Raw genomic sequence first — 18,591 nt, 5'->3', positions numbered from 1 at the left:
AAGGGCACTCTCGTGTCATATGTTGCTTTGATAATTGTAGGTTACTTTATTAGTCTATTGTCTATAGATCTTTTGGGTTCCTCAAACTCTGCCCAGCTGAATACTTCCAGCAATCTTATACAAGGGGTGGGCTGAGATAACACTACAGAGATCTTACTTTTCCCAGAACCTTGCCCATCTCATATACTGCCTTCTAAGGAAAGTCATCTAACACACATCTCCTTACCTATGAATACTGCATAGTACTTCATGTTCCACTCATCATCTCATATTCCCACTTGCCATCTGATACTGTCTTGTACTATAGACACCTGCATACCAGTATACATATACTCATCAAACACACACACACACACACACACACACACACACACACACACGTTTGTTTTCATGATTTCCTTCCCAGGATGTCAAAGAAGATGCTTTCAAGTCTGTTATCTTCCCTTGGTAAAAACCAAAATTAAAAAATGTGTAAAAAGACCCAAACAGATACCTATGCATCATCATGATGTAGTACATTGGAATCAAAAAGGTCTTACAGACCCCAAAATAGGCTTCCACAATTGTAAAAGAGGGATAATATATCCCCTTTGCCTGTCTTCCTAGGAGGATAAGAATAGGAAGTTGCTCTATATAGGACCAGAGACAACAGAGTGCTATAAGGTTCTCATTTTCTACTTTAGTATGTTCTAAACCCATGCTTTCTGGTTTCCCTCTACTTCTGCTGAAATTTATTTGCCTTTTCCTAAATGTGGTTTATGCTTCTTGTAAAAAATAATATACCTACTTATTTGGAAAGGTCACAGTACAAAGCTTACAAAGAAAAATAGCAGACCCTAGACCCCTCACTCCTCCCATCTTGCTCCCTGCTCCCCAGAAGCAACCATTTCTTCCTTTCCTTTTTCTTTTTTCTTGGCTGATTTCCTTCTTCCTATTTCTAAATATAATAATACATATCTAAATATAATAATATTTATATATATAAATATAATTATATAAATATACTTTTATATATATATATATAAATATACTTAAATTGCTATTTTCTCTGTGTGTGTGTGTGTGTTCATACATATCTTCCATACTTTCTAGTATGGAAGATGATACTGTACCTGTCATAGTCCCCAAACTCACCCACCCGCCACACGTACTTCTCTTCCTTGACTCTCAATGTAATTTTGCTACAATTTTTAGTTAAATCAATATTGTTCATAGCTAAATCACAGAATATATCATAACTAGACTTCTTTTGCTAATTTTCCATTTTGTCTGCACAGTTACTAATTGCTCCATTTCCATTTTGTCTGCATAATTATTAACTGCTCCATTTTTCTTCTCAATATTCTATGTATATCTATCATCAATTCTTCCCCAACAAATCTGACAGAATTGTAAATGAAATCCTGGGGCATCTGGGCAGTTCAGTCGGCTAAGCGTCTGACTCTTGTTTTCAACCTTGCTCATGATCTCAGGGTTGTGAGATCAAACCCCTCTTTGGGTTCTGCACTGGGCATGGAGCTTGTTTAGGATTCTCTCTCTCCTCTCTCTCCTTCTTCACACACACCTCTCTCTCTCAATAAATAAATTTTAAAATTAAAAAGTAAATAAATAATTAAATAAAAAGAACTGCAAATTCCTCTCAGTTATTTTTTTCTAAAGACATACTTCCTAGTGTCCTCCTTCCTTCTACTCCAACTTGGATGAGTTGCCATCTAGGTTTGCTGCACAGCTGATATCCCATGGCTTTCCTTCTCCATCACCATGGGAATTCTCTTCCCCTCGGTCCTGTGTTGGGAGCCCCTGCTTCCTGGTTTGTCTGTCTTCCACTTTTTAAATTTCAACCACTGTTCTGGGGAAGCATATCTTTTGGTAACTCACTGAGAAAGGATGTAAGGCAGGTAAATATTTTTGAGACCCTGCATATCTCAAAATGGGTTTTTACTCTCACACTTGAAAGAAAGTTTGACTGGGTATAAAATTCTAGGTTTAAAAAAAACAAAAACAAAACACTTGTCAAAAATTAGAAGTTATTCCCAGTTATCTCCTTGCTTCAATGTGGCACGAAGTTCAGTGCTATTTAGATCTCTGTACTTAGCATGTTCCCACTCTTCCATCCTTACTCCAGACCAAGAAGCTATGGAGATTTTCCTTTATCCCCAGTGTTCTGAGATTTTATGATTCGCCATCATAGAGTCTTTTTCACACACCAACCTGGTCCTTTTCATTATGGAAACTCATATCTTTCAGTTCTAAAAATTTTTCTTCTGATATTTCTCTGAAAATTTCCTCATTTCCTCCCCCCACATTCTGTTTCTGAAAATCATGTTAGCCAGATATTGGGCCTCTTCTATTGCATCTCTGTCTTGTTTTTAACTGTATTACCATCTTTTGTTTCATTATCCTACTTCAATTTTACCTTCCAACTTTTCTGATTTAAAAAACAACTCATTAGGGGCGCCTGGGTGGCTCAGTGGGTTAAGCTTCTGTCTTCAGATCTGGTCATAATCTCAGGGTCCTGGGATCGAGCCCCACATCGGGCTCTCCGCTCAGCAGGGAGCCTGCTTCCCCTCCTCTCTCTGCCTGCCTCTCTGCCTACTTGTGATCTCTCTCTGTCAAATAAATAAATGAAATCTTAAAAAATAAATAAAAAATAAAATAAAAATGCCTGATTATACTTTAAATCTCAAGAGCTCTTTCTTATTCTCTTCCTGTTCATTTTTTTTTAAAATGGCAACTTACTCTCTTTTCACAGATGCAAAAGCTTCTCTGAAAATATATTTTGGAAAACATACTGGATTTGCTTTTAAAAGTTTTGTGACTTGCATTGTTTCTATTTCCTCCGATTTTTGTTTGTTTGTTTTGTTTGGGCCTGTGTATTATGTAAGATGCCTTTCTCAAAAGACCAGTGATCTTTGGCTAACTGTAAAAGAGGAGTAAATACACTAATTGGAAGTTCTGCATGGATAGGTGGGATTTGCTGACTGACAGGCATCAACTTAAAGTGACTTGGGCAGGTAACACGACTGGTTTGGGAGCCCTCAAGTATCAGTCCCCAGACTAGACTCCTCTTATCTTCTGGTTAGAAGATTTAAAGCTGACTGAGAGCATTTTGGGAGCACAGAAGGAAAAGAAAACTGATTATTTAATACACAGACTTTTTTTTACAAGAAAGGAATCACGTGATTCTTTATAACTGCCAATTAATTGCAATGACTGGCATATAGCACAGATTGCTGCATAAGGGCTTCTTAACTATTTCTTAAGCTTTCCCTAAAGTCACTGTTATTTCATAATAGAATTTTCCACACCTTCCAAGCCGTTTCATCTAAAGCATATCCCTCTGAACACATGATTGATAGCATGTTAAGAAAAGAAAGGAAGACAAAACTAGAAAACTGGTAAAGACTGAAAGACAAAGAAAAACCACAGAATTAGTCACCAAGCTAGGCTCTACCTCCTCTTTCCTTGTGACTGATTTTTATGGCATACCTTATCTGGAATCAGAGCCAAGAAGGTGACGTGATCCAAGTACATATTCCTTATCCAGGCCAGGAGAAACTGGCAGTTTGACAGCACCACCATAAGTTCCCTTGGCCCAGGCTACAGGGTTTCCAGGAGTAGTTACCTGGCATACAGAGAACACACATTCCCAAACTGGTCTTTTGGTCCTAAAAAGATATCTTTTATCATTTAGAATTAAGAATAGCCTTGAGCAAAGAGAAGACTGCTTGCTTATAGGCTCTGGCCCACCTTTTGAACACCACTGCTCTATAATGACTAGAAGTAATATCAGTGATTAGAAGTAATAATAAGAAAGAATCATTCATTAATTCTGTAGAGTTGACCAGAACTTGCTCTGAGCCAGGTCCCATGTTAGATTTTGGGGATAAAGAGCTGAAGTGATACTACAGTTCCTGACTTTAGAGACTTTACAGACAAGTAAAGGAAGTAAATGAAAATAGTTTTATACTGAATTTAATGCTACTGTTGTTTTCAAAAGGTGAGGGTTTATCATGCCTCTCTTCCCAAATTTGGGATTGCTAACCCACACCGAGCTTCTAAGACCTTAATGTGGGGGGGGGGTACCATATCCTTATGTGGACTTCTTCAGATGTGAAACCATGGTAAATACAAATAATAGTACTTGTGTTTTTATTGCAAAGCACTTCACATATTACAAAATTAAATCCATATCTAATTCAATTGTCAAAGTAACCCTATGAGGGATGAGGAGATTATCTCCTTTTATAGAAGAAGTTAAGTGCTGGGTGCTTGGGTGGCTCAGTTGTTAAACATCTGCCTTTGGCTCAGGTCATGATCCCAGGGTCCTGGGATTGAGCCCAGCATTGGACTCCCTGTTCAGCGGGTAGCCTGCTTTCCCCTCTCCCACTCCCCATGCTTGTGTTCTCTCTCTCGCTGGGTCCATCTCTGTCAAATAAATTAATAAAATCTTTAAAAAAAAGAAGAAATTAAGTGCTCAGAGAAGTGACTTGCCCTTACAAAACTAGTTAATTTGAAACAGAAACCTAGATATTTTATTTTCAGTTCAAAGTTCCTTTTAATCATATCATGATACACTCTTCACCCAAATTTTGAAGAAAAGCCTAATGACTCATTTGCAACTATAAGAAATGACTAGGATAATGCCAAGATCTGCAGAATGTACTAATAATGTGTACATTTAATATAAAATAATTAGGTTTCCTTCAACTTGAAATGGAAAAATTATACAACAACACAGAGAACAATTTGTGAAGACTTTAAAAAATAAAAAATGCCACAATTCTCCCATCCTTAATCTTCCCATAATCTGCTCATATAACAATAAATTCTGGTTTGCCAATAATTTATTTCACAAGTCTTCTATGGTACAAAAAACACAGCGAAATTAAAACATTTCCCACAAAGCCACTGCACAGATTTTCAATCAAACCTGAAAGGCTGAGGAAACACTCCCAGAAACCACTCTGCTGTCTGGGAACTTGTAACCCTGTTACTTTAATTTCAAGTTCAAAGAGTGGACAATGCATTTATAGTACAAAAATTCAAGTTTTCCCAATCTTTAAAAATACTAAGACCATTATTCAAGTAAAAAGGAAAAGCCCTTAAAAAGGCTCAAAAAGAAATCCATCAAGCAATAACGCTTAAAGAAAACCCTTTCCAAAATGGAATGTGGGAGTGCGCAGATCCATGAACAATATAAATATCCTTTCTGGTGTAAGACAGTTCTTTCATTAAAGTAGACCACCCATCTTTTTGTAACTGCTTTTCTGTTCTAAGAGGAAAACAAAACACATCTCCTCTGAAATCATGTACAACTAATTTACAAACATAACCATTAGTTATTGTCTTATCTGAACATTTACTATGAAACAATTTCAACACAATCACCAAAAGCTTATGCTTCCTCTGCTATCAGTCATATACCATATATAGTTAAATGCACTGTCTTGCCAAGGCCCAAGGTAATTGAATCTAAAAATATACTTTTCTTTTTTTTCATTCTGAACTAGCCAGATTGGTATTTAAACCAAACGTCATCAAATGCTGCAATAAATTTGCCAGGATGAAAAGGTCATTTAAATACAAACTGTTCAAATGTATCACACACAAAAAAAGACTTCGTGATTACATCCAGGCTCATCCCCCAACATATACACACATAAGAAAATAAAAATTAAAAAACAAAACAAAATTAAAAAACAGTAAAAAACACTGAAGGTGAGAAAAGAACTAATAACTAAAAGAAAAGGCAGACTTTATATAGTCCAATGAAGACTATAAGATAAACAGGAAAAACATCTGATATTAAGCAAGTATCAGCTGGGGGACTGGGGGAATTTTTCTTTAAAATTACTACACATACTTAGTTTCTACTTTGGTTTTAGGCAGAGACAGTGACAGATTTTAATGTGAAAAAATATTTCTAATAACATTTAAATTTGGTACTAGGACAAAAGAAATGTAAAAATCTGTTAACAAAAGCTCTTATTAAAAGAGTTGTCTTCTGAGTCATTAAAAAATCAGCTTGAGGGGTGCCAGGTAGCTCAGTGGGTTAAAGCCTCTGCCTTCGGCTGGGAATGAGGCCTACATCAGGTTCTCTGCTCACCGGGGAGCCTGCTTCACTTCCTCTCTCTCTGCCTACTTGTGATCTCTGTCTGTCAAATAAATAAATAAAATCTTAAAAAAAAAAAATCAGCTTGATTAGCCACTTCCAGAAAATCAAATAGATATTTTCTCTTTTCCATAAAATTTCCGTAAGATCTGTACCAAAGGGTTTTCTCTTTTCTCACAAGATGGAACTCCATTGCAGGAAAAAATTAAAAGGGCTCAGCATCTTGCAAAAGTAAAAATCCACTGATTTAACATCAGTTTTCTATATATATATAAAAAAAAAATCTTTGAGATTCTCATTTTGCTAAACTAAAAACTCACAAGCAAACTGCAAATGTGAATAGGTTACATTCTCCAACACGTATGAAAAGGGAATTTTGTTTTTTTCAGAATCCAAGAGAAAAGGTTTTCCAATTCAAATGGCAATTTAACAGCCATTCATTGTTAAAATAACTTACAATTTTAATGAGTTCTAAATATTGAAACAGCTTAGAATCAAGTTTTCTAATAGTAAATATAAAGAACAAGCAAGCAAGCTTTTGGGAAGAATTCAGAATCTGAAATTTCAATGTTTATGTAACACTGATTCACTTGAAATTAAGTAGTTTAAGTAGAACACATATTTGAGATTAAAATCAAACTGGTATCTAAAACCTAAAATCCTAAGACTGCTGTCCTTCACTTTAAACGGGGGCAGTAGGTTTTCTAATATATGACCAAAAAAAACCCAAAGCCTATCTCCCTGTTTTATAAATATCCGTGTCCTTTCTTGGATTCAAAACGCCACTTTAACCCATTTCCCTTGGGTTTCTTCCATCTCACTGAATACCATTGTTGTATTCAGATTATAACATCTAGCCAAAGGCAGAGATCATGTAAGTCCCCTGAAGACTTCCAAAACATTAAAACCAGTAGAAAAAGCAGAGGAAATACTCTCATGCCTGGAGCTCCTGGGAAGTCCTTCTCTCCTTTTAGAAAAATAAACTTCTTGTTCTAAAGATAATCACTCGAAGAACAAAACAGCACTAGTACATACAAATATACAGCACTCTCGATAATTCTACAGAGTTAACAGTAATAACATCCTATAGGTTTTGCTAGTACTTTGGCTTAAAAAAAGGAAGACTAAGTAAAGAACTGTTATACCAAAGGACTTTTTTTTTCCTCAGAAAGAGAATAGCAATAAAGATGTCCTTTCTCATTTTCCTTCTCTCATTCAAATGTGCATTCCTTAACACTAACTTAAAAAGATTGCTTATAAAAAGAATTAGATGCTACTTTGTTGATTCCATTTAACCAAAAAGAGAACATCTCAATCCCCTTCTATTTTCTAAGAGTACTAGTTACATATACTGTATATTTTCTGACTCAATTGCTTAGGACACCTTTCTCCCAGATATTCTGGTATTTCAAAACTCTCTGGATGAAAAAAAAAAAGAGAAGACTAAAGATTTACTTTTATATGTTTTCACCATTACACAGAAAAATGGCAGCAATTAACCTATCTTTTGTTTTTCAGCTTATTGAAACACATTTTGCTGTAAAGAGAAATCTAAATTCAAATATTTTCAATACACACATAAACAAAAGCATGGGCAAAAATACAACACCACAATCACTTTCTATGCACACGTTTCTTTAGATCTCCATGAAGCACGGCACGGAGAGCAGCTCAATTTTTCATAAAAATTACATGATTTGACTGCACTTTTGCTTCATTTATGGTACACTGCAAAATTTTAAAATTAGTGTTTAGGTGTTCACATTTTTCACTGTATTGAGAATTCTCTCATGAGAATAAGACATAAAAAACATAAAACATTTGGCTTTCTAAATGACAGTGCTAAAACTTGCAGTGTAGTTCTACTTTGGCATATATAAAGAAAAATTTTAAATCCTGTTAATTCATCACTAGTTTTTAATATTCCACATTAAAAGAATTCAATTGCATATGCAGCCCAAACAGCTGGAAAGAACCCAGAAAAGCGACAAGAAAATGACTTTTTAAAAATGCTGACGCTTCTCACACCCAGGTTCAGTCATGCCCGTTGAAGAGAGGTGTTAGATATGGCTTTATTTATTTTAAATCTTAAAAATGTAGTCATTTTTGTGACATTACAAAACCTGGAACCAAGAGCAATTTATCTTCACCGTCCTGATTCTTCTGATGCAAAAACACTTTTTAGAAAATAATTTCTGCAAACTTAGAGGGTATTTTTGAATGATCATTTGTTTGCTATTGCTTAGAGTCTAATTATTTTGTCCCAGATTTCCTATTGCAAAGGAATACAGAGAGAAAAAGGAAACACACAAACACACATACACACCACAGCGACCCAGAGTGTCTGAACCACTTCAGATATGGCATCCATTAAGGGGGTCTTTGCTCCTAACTGTGTAAGGGTCCTTAGCTATGGTCTGATTTGCACAAGAAGTACACATGGCCCCTGAGAGGCGTTTTAGTCCCCTTTGGAAGACACTGTTGGAGAGACTATAAATGACACAGTTGCAGAAACTGTTACTAATAGCAAGCCAGGTGGTCAAGAAGGAGGCGAAGCGGTTGCTGTGGCCCGTGGAGCTCTCCAACAAGAAGTAGATGATGTATGGCAACCAGAGGATGTAAAATACACTAGTAATTCGGAACAGGACCATGGCATAGCGCTTATCGGGACAGGTCTGCACCTCCCCAGTCTCCCCACTCTGGCTGCTGAAGCGGGCTTGCCTTTCGCGGATCTCCTTTGTGTGCTGTTGGCAGATGCGGAAGATGTTGAAATAGGTGAAACACACAATGAGGGCTGCCGGGGCATACAACATCACCACGATGAAGAGGGTGAAGTAGGGGTCGGTGTGCCAGGACTCTGCACACCACTGAAACACATCTCCATGATATCCAGGTTTGCCCCAGTGGAAAAAGGAAGGCAGGAAGACCAGGGTGGAATACAGCCAAATCAGGAAAATACACAGACGTAGTCTCCAAGGCGTGACCAGGGTATTATAGGTTAAAGGTTTAGTGATGGCAATATATCTATCGATGCTGATACAGGCCAGAGAGGCCATGGAGACGCTCTTCAGAACGGACACTATAAAACCGAATAGTTGGCAAGTCAAAGACTCCTCGACTGGAAGGGGGTAGTGGAGGAGTGATAAAGAAGGGACCAGGCAGCTGACCCCAACCAAGAGGTCAGCATATGCCATAGTCTGAATAAAATAACTCGTAGTATGATGGTTCAACAAAGGTGCACAGTGAAATACAAAAATCACAATGATGTTGCCAGAAATAATCAATACAGTGAGAAAGACAATAATCAACACTTCCAAAAGGCAAAAATCGACAGTTTCCAAATTGCCCAACGTCAAGAGGCAAAAAGGGTGGCTGCTCTGATTACCATCCAAGGTAGAGTTCATCTTGAGCTTGGGAGTGATCTCTCACTTCATGCTGCCGCTTGGCTGCTGCCAACAGTTCAAAGGAGCAGCTGCTGTCATTGCGGTCAGCTCTGTGTGTCTGCAATAATGCCAGAGGAGTCTTAGTCCCCAAGCTCCTGATGCTGCTCTGGTGCATTGCCTGCAGTATAATTCCCTTTTAAATCCTTCTTGGAATAGGGAGAACCAGCAGCAGTTGTCTGGCCAGTCCCAGATGTGGCCATAGTACCAGGTTTACCATACACATAGCACCGGGGGAGTAAGCCAAACTCTGGGTACAGTGTCTTCAGGCCAATGAGGGTAGGGGTAAGGGCAGAAGAGAAGGGAGGAAGATTAGGAGCTTCAGCAGGAGTTGTAATGAGTCTCCTCTGAACAGCTGACAGAAGAAAAGGAGAGAGCATTTTACATTTTGCATCCAATGCCCTAATCAAAGAACCTGGCTAGCTCAGGCTGGTACCAACCCTCCCACTCCACCCTACCCCACCCGGTACAACTATTCATGGCTACTCTCAGCGGCACCCCGCATAACTGGTCCTTTACTCTACAGAGGAGGAGCAACAACAGCAAGCTTTCGTGATCAACATAAAACAAAATCAATCGCAAGCCGGATCAATCTAACCCCATTCTTTTCATTTGAGCCTTCTGGGGGAAGAAAAGGAATCTGCGCTAGCATTTCTGAAAATATTTTACTAGAACTACCACTAATAAAATTACTTAAGGTAATTCATTTCCTTCATTGATTCCAACGTAATATTTCGCCTATCTGAAAACATTTCAACAGAATTTATCTGTCTAGCTCGATTTCAGAGTGTTACCTGTAATTCTGCATGCTGCAATCCAAACAAAAGCCACAACACATCCTTAACAGAAAGCCTTGCAGTGCAGGAATGTGCCTCAGCCCCGTTTACTGCAGAACTGAGACACAGAGGGAGGGGATAAAGGAGGAGGAGGGGAAACGGGGAGAAGAGGGGGCTTGGGAAAAGGAAGAAGGGGGGGAGGGGAAAGAAAACGCCTGTGCGCACACACCCTACGGCATCCTTAGCAGCTCATTAGAATTCATTGCCAGAGAAGTGGTCCCTGATTTCCCGACTGCACAGTGGGGGAATAACTTAATATGCCTGCAGTGCAGTGTTTGAAAGCTGTTTCCTCGTCTGTCTGGAATCCCCCTTTTAGTAGATGGAGTTTAGAGAAGGGGTTGTAGCCGGGACAGAATGCCAACCAGGAATTAGATTGAAACACACTGCCAAAGGGGTAATGGTGAGAGGAAATTCCTATTTTCTTATAGCATTTTCCTCAAGAACAAAGAGCAATGCTAAAGAATGAAAGTGTGTTAACGGTGCATGGCAACTGAGGACTCCTAATTCAGTAGCACAAGGAGTTCTAGCTAGAAGGCTAAATGTTCAGCATTAATTTCCTCTCATGATTCACTGGATATTGGTTAATTTTAAGAAAGATGACAAAAATAACAAGCAAACTTAAAAATCAGTTTTTCAAGAGAGAAAGTAAAGAAAACCTCACCCATTCTCAACACTGAGGAAACAGCACACAAGCACGCTGTCCTATATTCAATGCTACCCTATAGCTTTGAGATGCCATTTCTTGCTTCTAGTTTACTAAGAAGCAGTGCACAAAAATACACACAAAAAGCGGACAAGTAAATATACCCACTTCCACTCAGGCTTTAAAACTGCAAAAGTTCCATGGTACAAATTAGCTTATGTATCTTAGAATACACAATCTTGTCTGTGCCTACTTTAAACAATGCAAGTTGGGATTATATTGTGGGATATATTACACTGTGTCAGTATTATATTCTGATAATGTCATAAATGATGACAATTTTTTCAGCTAACTGGAAATGTGTACTTTTCGTACTTTTTCCTCCAGGTATCTTTGGACTCTCGATTCATTCTTTTAAGTAAAGTTCCACATACCCAGTAGGGTGAAAGAAAATAAGCAAAGGTTGGCATTTCTAAGCATTCTAGAAAGACGGCACACCTGGGCAGGGATACATGTTATGTCATCCAATTTCCATTTTTTACTTGTCTCACATATATGCTTCCTCAATAAAAGCAAATGGCCTCCCATAATCAGAACTTAGTTAATTATATTTTAAGAGCTAAAGCACCATGCTTATTATAGGAAGGCAACATTAAAAAAACCTATGGAGCATAAGCTTGATAGCTATATTTGAGAGATCTTACTGGAAAACATGACAAAGTGCGGCATATAAAAAACCCATGGCACTGACCACCCATGTGGTTCAAATCCTTGCTCTTATATTACTAAAGCTCTCTTACCCTCAGTTTCATCATCTGTAAAATGAGGACTATACTCCCTATTTCACAGTTACTGCAAAATAAAGGAGACAGTGTATACATACAAAAGCTTAACAATACTTAGCATGTAGTGGGTATAAAACTTTATTCCCTTTCTTTTCCTAGAATTAAAATACCCTTCTTCCTAGGTAGTCTGTTTTCCTGCCAACCATACTGCACTGCTTGAGGATGGGCTCCTCTGATTCCTTAAGCGCCTCTCTTACTGTGACTGCCCAGTTACGAGGCACTGGGATACTCTGGATACTTTGCTGTCACACATTCCTCAAATACAATGAGGCTATACATATGTAAGGCAGTAAAAAACGAACGATGATATGACATTAATTATTCCTCTACACTAATTATTCCTCTGCCTTTGTCTCCAGCCCTGACTCTACTCCTGAGCATTCTTTCCCATTTACAATTTGCCTGCTAGTCTACATACATCTTCCACCTGAATGGCCCGTAGACTTCACCCACAGCATGTCCAAAATTAAATACATTTTTCTCAACAAACTGGCCTCTTTTTCTTGTTCCAACACTCTTTTATTTTTTTCTAAGCCCTCAGGTAAGAAACTAAGGAATTATCTTGACCATTCTCTCCCCACTCAATGTACTATTCTTACTCAACAGGTTCCTGGGAATCTGTTTCTACAGTGGCTCTCAACTCAGTTTTTAATACTTTAGGCCATCATTACATATTGTCTGGGTTTCTAGTCTTGTTCATTTTTCTGATCTATTCATTTCTGCCTAAATATCTAATAGTATATGCTTCATTATGGTACCCACAGTTCAAGAAAAGTCAACGGCTCCCTAGTGCCTCTCCAATCTGATCTCTCTGTTCCATACCCACCCCCCCCACACACCTGGCCCTCCAGACAAACCAGCTTACACACTATTCTGTACATTTACCACATACTTTGTTTTTGGACTCTCATTGTTTGAGTGGTTAATACTGAATGAAAAAGGGAATAATTTCTGACAGTTACATTTCAATAAAGAGAAAAGCCATTCACCAAAGTTAGTAGTACAAGATTTTCTAACCACTTGTGAATTTTGTCATGTAACTTATTCTCTAACTCAGGTGTCTCATGTATAAAACTAGACAGTTATGCTGATAAAAAAAAAAAAAGATGTTACATTGGTTAATAGCTTGAAAGAATTAATGTAATAAAAGTACAAGCTGTTACATTACTATCACTAGTATAATAATAGTTCTTTCAACTTCATTTCTATTTTAGTAAAAACACTTAGTGCTATAATTAAAATATTCATACTAGAAACTCAAAACAACAAAAAGCTTGAGAGCCACACTTTATCAACTCAGTTAAGAGTTAAGTGTTTTGTTTCAGATTAAAGAAAAACATTTTCTTCAGGAGAAAAAAATTATTAAGGACATAAAGTGGCAATAAATCTATGTCCTCAAAAAAAATCTATACGGGGTGCCTGTATAGGGCAGCACAGTCAGTTAAGCCTCTGACTCTTGGTTTCAGCTCAGGTCGTGATCTGGAATAATGAGATAGAGCCTGGGAGTCAGGTTCCCCTCTCAGCATGGAGTCTGCTTGGTACTCTTTCTCCCTCTCCCTCTGCTCCTCCCCCGTTACACTCTGTAAAATAAATACATAAATCTTTAAAAAAAAAATCTATATAAACTACCTTTTCATTTTTTAAAATTTTTATTTAAATTCTAGTTAAAGTTTACCATGTAATATTAGTTTTAGGTGTACAATACAGTGACTCAACATTCCCATATAACATTTGGTGCTCATCACGTATTTAACCTATCCCCCCTTCCCCACCTCTAGTAACCATCAGTTTGTTCTCTACAGTTAAGAGTCTGTTTCCTGAGGCTCCTGGGAGGCTCAGTAGGTTAAGGCCTCTGCCTTCAGCTCAGGTCATGATCTCAGAGTCCTGGGATCAAGCCCTGCATCAGGCTCTCTGCTCAGCAGGGAGCCTGCTTCACCCCACCTCTACCTCCCCTCTGCCCCGCCTGCTTCTCTGCCTACTTATGATCTCTGTCTGTTAAATAAATAAATAAACAAACTCTTTAAAAAAAAACAAAAACAACTCTGTTTCCTGGTTTGCCTCCCTCTTCCCCCCACCTTTTGCTCATTTGTTTTGTTTTTTAAATTCCACATATGAGCAAAATCGTATGGTATTTGTCTTTCTCTGACTTACTTCACTTAGCATAATACTTGCTAGCTCCACCCATTACTCATTTCCTTTTTAAAACAACGCAGTCTTGGACACCTGGGTGGCTCAGTTGGTTAAGTGTCTGCCTTCGGCTCAGGTCATGATCCCAGGGTCTTTGGATTGAACCCACATTGGGCTCCCTGCTCAAGCTGAAAGCCTGATTCTCCCTCTCCTGCTCCCCTGCTTGTATGGTCTGTCATACAAATAAATAAAATCTTTAAAAAAATAATGCAGTCTCATGATATATTTGTGTTTTTTGGTAAAACAACAACAACAACAACAACAACAACAACAACAACAGTATTTCTGCATATACATGTAATTGGAAGGAAGCACAATGGAAATCAAGTCTACTTTTTAGTCGATCATGGGTGGGTTAATGAGAGATTTTTTATTTTATGTTTTCCTATAGTTGCTAAATTTCCCAATTTCTTTGTATAGTTGACCCTTGAACAACATGGGTTTAAACTGCACAGGTCCATTTACAAGTGGGTTTTTTAAATAAACACTGTAAATGTATTTTCTCTTCCTTACGATTTAATTAACATTCTTTTCCCTAGCTTACTTTATTGTAAGAATTCAGTATTTAATACATAAAACATACAAAATATGTGCTAATCAACTGTTTCTGTTATTAGTAAGGCCTCTAATCAATAGAAGGCTATTAGTAGTAAAGTTTTCAGGGAGCCAAAAGTTTTATGTGGATTTTCAAATATGTGTGTGTGGGAGGTCATCACCCCTAACCTGAATGTTGGTCAAGGGTCAACTGTACCATTTTTATAATCAGGTTTTATTTTTTATTTAAGTTTTTATTTATTTATTTTTTTAATTTATTTGACAGAGAGAGACACAGTGAGAGAAGGAACACAGCAGGGAGAGTGGGAGAGGGAGAAGCAGGCTTCCTGCCGAGCAAGGAGCCTGATGCGGGGCTCGATGCCAGGACCCTAGGATCATGATTTGGGCCGAAGGCAGATGCTTAACGACTGAGCCACCCAGGCACCCCTATAATCAGGTTTTAAAAAACAGCCAAAATAGTATATGACATGTCCCTTTCAGTAAAGCTAACAAAAACTCTGGCCATGAGATGTCTTCCCAGAGCCACAGTAAGTGGATGATGCCAGGTTTAAGTCACCTACTTCATGGGACTCAGTTCTACTGGTCCTTATGCCATCACAGCATCTTTCAGACAGGCTTTGATGCTCAATTTAACTCAAAACGGATGCTCAGAGCCCTAGTTAAAAATTCTTACAGAATGAGAATATAACTGGATGAGCCATGTAAAATGGCCAGTATTTAACCATTTCATTTCTGGATAAATATTTTCCGATCTACAAAACTGGCAACTTCTATATGGTTCAATCTAATACTAAAAAGTGACAGAACTAAAAAGAAAATAAGGCCAAAAGAGGAAACATAAAACAAAAAAGGGAAATGACTGTTCAAGTTATATTTATTCTTCTCTCAACCTATTCACTAGCTTAAATATTACAGAGGAGAAAGGATCAATCTCAGTTCTTCAAATTCATAAGATACACTTCTGGGCATTACCTACTACTTATTATTCAGTAAAAATGAGCTTTAAATGTTGATTAACATATTATTTAAATGCATCTGATAGGGATGTATTTGTATCAATGTCATTCCAAAACCAGTCTGAGGTCCTCTGACTCATCTTCTACTCTTTCCTCTCTCCCATTTATTTATCTCCTTCATTCAGTCAATCACCAAATGCCAAGTATTTCTGGAACTTCTCTCAAATAGTATCTTTCTCTATCTGTTCTGCCAATACTCCAAGTCACAATCCTCTCTTGCCTAAATTACTCACAGGTTTTGCTTCAATTAATCTTACCTCTTCTAACTCAACTGGAATGATCATTCTTAAACTAATAATGATAATAAATTTAATAACAAAAATAAGCAAGCAATAATTTATACTTACTATGGGCTAAAACTGTACCTAGTGTTTTCATGCATTATCTAAAGTTCATTTAATAGCTCTACAAATAAGGTACTATTGTCATCTCATTTTACAGACAGGGAAACAAAAGTCAAATGTAATTTATTGCCCAATGTTAATGGCTTAAATACAGTAGGAATAAGGATTTGAATCAAGACAATCTAATCCACTTTCCATAGTGCCCTCTAATGTTTCAGTGACTTTCTATTGCTAAAAATTTCAATTATACCTTATATAAGCTTTTGAAGATCCAGCCCCTATCTTTTCTGGCCTCATTTCATTTTACAACCTGTGAAACTGCCAAGCTCTCACGCTTGAGCAAGCAGTTTTTCCACTGACTTCTAACATCACACATGCCATGTAGCATCCTATCCCACCCCAACAATCCCCTTCCCTCAATAATTTCTGAACAAGAGATCTTTTTGAATTCTTAGATGAGAAGTTCTTGTATCATGCCACATGGCAATATGTATTTTCTCTTCTGTAACTCTTCTATAATTTTATTGTAAATGGTTAGTTAATTGCTTATTTCCCTCATTAGACTATAGTCTCTCCCAAACCAGGGAGCAGATACATTTTATTCATGATCATATCCATGAAACCTAGCACAGGGCTGACATAAAGTAGGCTTTCAAAGGTATTTATGGCTGACTGAACAACAAATGGCTAATAAGACAACAGGCTTATAAGAATAAGACAAGACAATTCTGCTTTTAGATGGGAAGATATTTCAAGTAAAACCCTAGTATGATAACTGTTTAATTCACCTAATTATTAGATTGATGTTTACCTATCTGTAGGTCAAAAATTATCAAATATCAGATATTTTAATATGATCAAGCCTATTATGTTTCCAGTCTTATAATTCAGGAAACCTTTAGAACTCCCTGGACAGATATGACTTACAGAAACTCACTAGAAGGGACATGACATTACAGAGATGGGATATGCAGACTTGAAATGATCTTTGCAAATAACAATCTAAGAAAAACTTCTTAGTCCATTCACGTTGTTATAACAGAAACACCAGACTGAATGACTTATAAACAACAGAAATTTAGCATAGTTCTGGAGGTGAGGAAGTCCAAAATCAAGGTACTGGCAGATTTGGTGCCCCGTGAGGACCCATGGCCAGATACTACTATGTCCTCATAAGGTTGAAGGGGCAAGGGAGTGAGTGATCTGGAGACTCTTTTATAAAGATACCAACTGCATTCTTGAGGGATGCTCTCTTTAGACTTACTAACCTCCCAAAGGCCCACTTCCAAATACCATCATGTTGTAGGGGTTAGGATTTCGACATCTAGATTTTAGGGGGACATAAACATTCAGTCTACAGCAGACCAACTACAGCAACTGCTATATGGGAGACACAATATAGTTCTTAAAAGGGTACTCAAAACCCATTTTCCTATAGAATCAGATAGCAAGAGTACTCAGTTGTGAAATCATGTACTATTTTGGAGGGCAGGACTCAAAGACATTACATACCTAATTTTCCAGAATTTTCAAGCCCAGAGGAAGATCAACCAATTACTGTAGTGACCTAATGTCAGAGAAGAGGAAGTGAATGGCCCTAAGAGCAGAACTCATTTGAGTTCATAAGCTAATGGCAGAGAAACTAGTATTCAGGCTTTCTAACTCTATGGCCAATGACCCCCTTTTTGTTTGGTACCTACAGGCAGGTTCTCTGATTATTGAATGTTTGACTATTAACAAATCTATTAAAGAGATACTTATAATTAAAACCAAAACAATCTGCATAATAATGAAGTTATAATTAGATATTTAAGTTATTTTCCCAGACTGGTAAAATGTGGCTGGGCCTCCAGGACCTCCCTCAGACAAACAATTAAAAATGTAAATATTGGTTACATGGACTTGTCACTAGTTTAGATTTTGGATAAAAACTTGAAATTCTTAACAAAACATTCCTATCACTGAAAGTTTATCAATAAAACCACTATAAAAATAAAAGTAAACAGGTTTCAGAAAACACAAGGCTGACTGATGAAAAGAATGACAATGTTTCAGAGTGTGTCATTATTTCATTATTTTTTCATTAAGAGAATCCATTAAGGAAGCAATTTTGACATAAATCTTTGCTACTAAGCAAAACAAAACAAAAAACAAAACAAAAAACCCAAAACAACCAGAGTCACTGACATAAAAGGTGAGAAATAACCAAAAGGAAGGGCCAGAGTCTGACTCTGGAAGTTGGAGACCAGAAACTGTCTATGTTCCTTTCATTGTCAACTGCAATTTATTTGATTCACCAGACCCAAGCAGCTATAGTTCTTACAACTGGGGGTAAGAGGGGCAGGGGAGTCCCTGTGGCTTACTTATTAGGGCTCCTCCCCAATGAGTCTGACAAGTTCTATCTAGATACCAGGGTTGAGGAACCTTTGGTCAAAGGCCAGAAAGAACAGAAAACAAAAAATTTAGGAATATTTGGTCTGCAGAAATTTATTTCATGAAGCCAAGGGTAGTTCAATATCAAGATCATAATGTTGATAATTTGTAAAAATCATATTAAGGGCTAAAAAAAATCTCTAGATAGAATTTAGTAGACATTCTTTAATAAAATCT

General features: G+C 37.4%; 2 protein-coding genes across 8 annotated transcripts in view; both read right to left on the bottom strand.

Moving 5' to 3' along the window:
- RABGAP1 (RAB GTPase activating protein 1) overlaps positions 1–18,591 on the bottom strand; it is a 152,015-nt gene that overhangs the window by 55,329 nt on the left and 78,095 nt on the right. The window lies entirely within an intron of this gene.
- Positions 6,503–11,119, bottom strand: GPR21 (G protein-coupled receptor 21). The gene is made up of 2 exons (XM_032865810.1): positions 10,350–11,119; positions 6,503–9,910 (listed from the first exon to the last, which is right to left on the bottom strand). Exon 2 carries the CDS (start codon positions 9,517–9,519, stop codon positions 8,470–8,472), a length of 1,050 nt encoding a protein of 349 aa, XP_032721701.1. The 5' UTR covers positions 9,520–9,910; positions 10,350–11,119; the 3' UTR covers positions 6,503–8,469.

Source organism: Lontra canadensis, unplaced genomic scaffold, assembly GCF_010015895.1.
Source record: "Lontra canadensis isolate GAN:19392208 unplaced genomic scaffold, GSC_riverotter_1.0 scaffold30, whole genome shotgun sequence".
Lineage (NCBI taxonomy): Eukaryota > Metazoa > Chordata > Mammalia > Carnivora > Mustelidae > Lontra > Lontra canadensis.
Note: the sequence above shows the minus strand (reverse complement) of the source record. Positions and strands in the feature narration are given on the sequence as shown.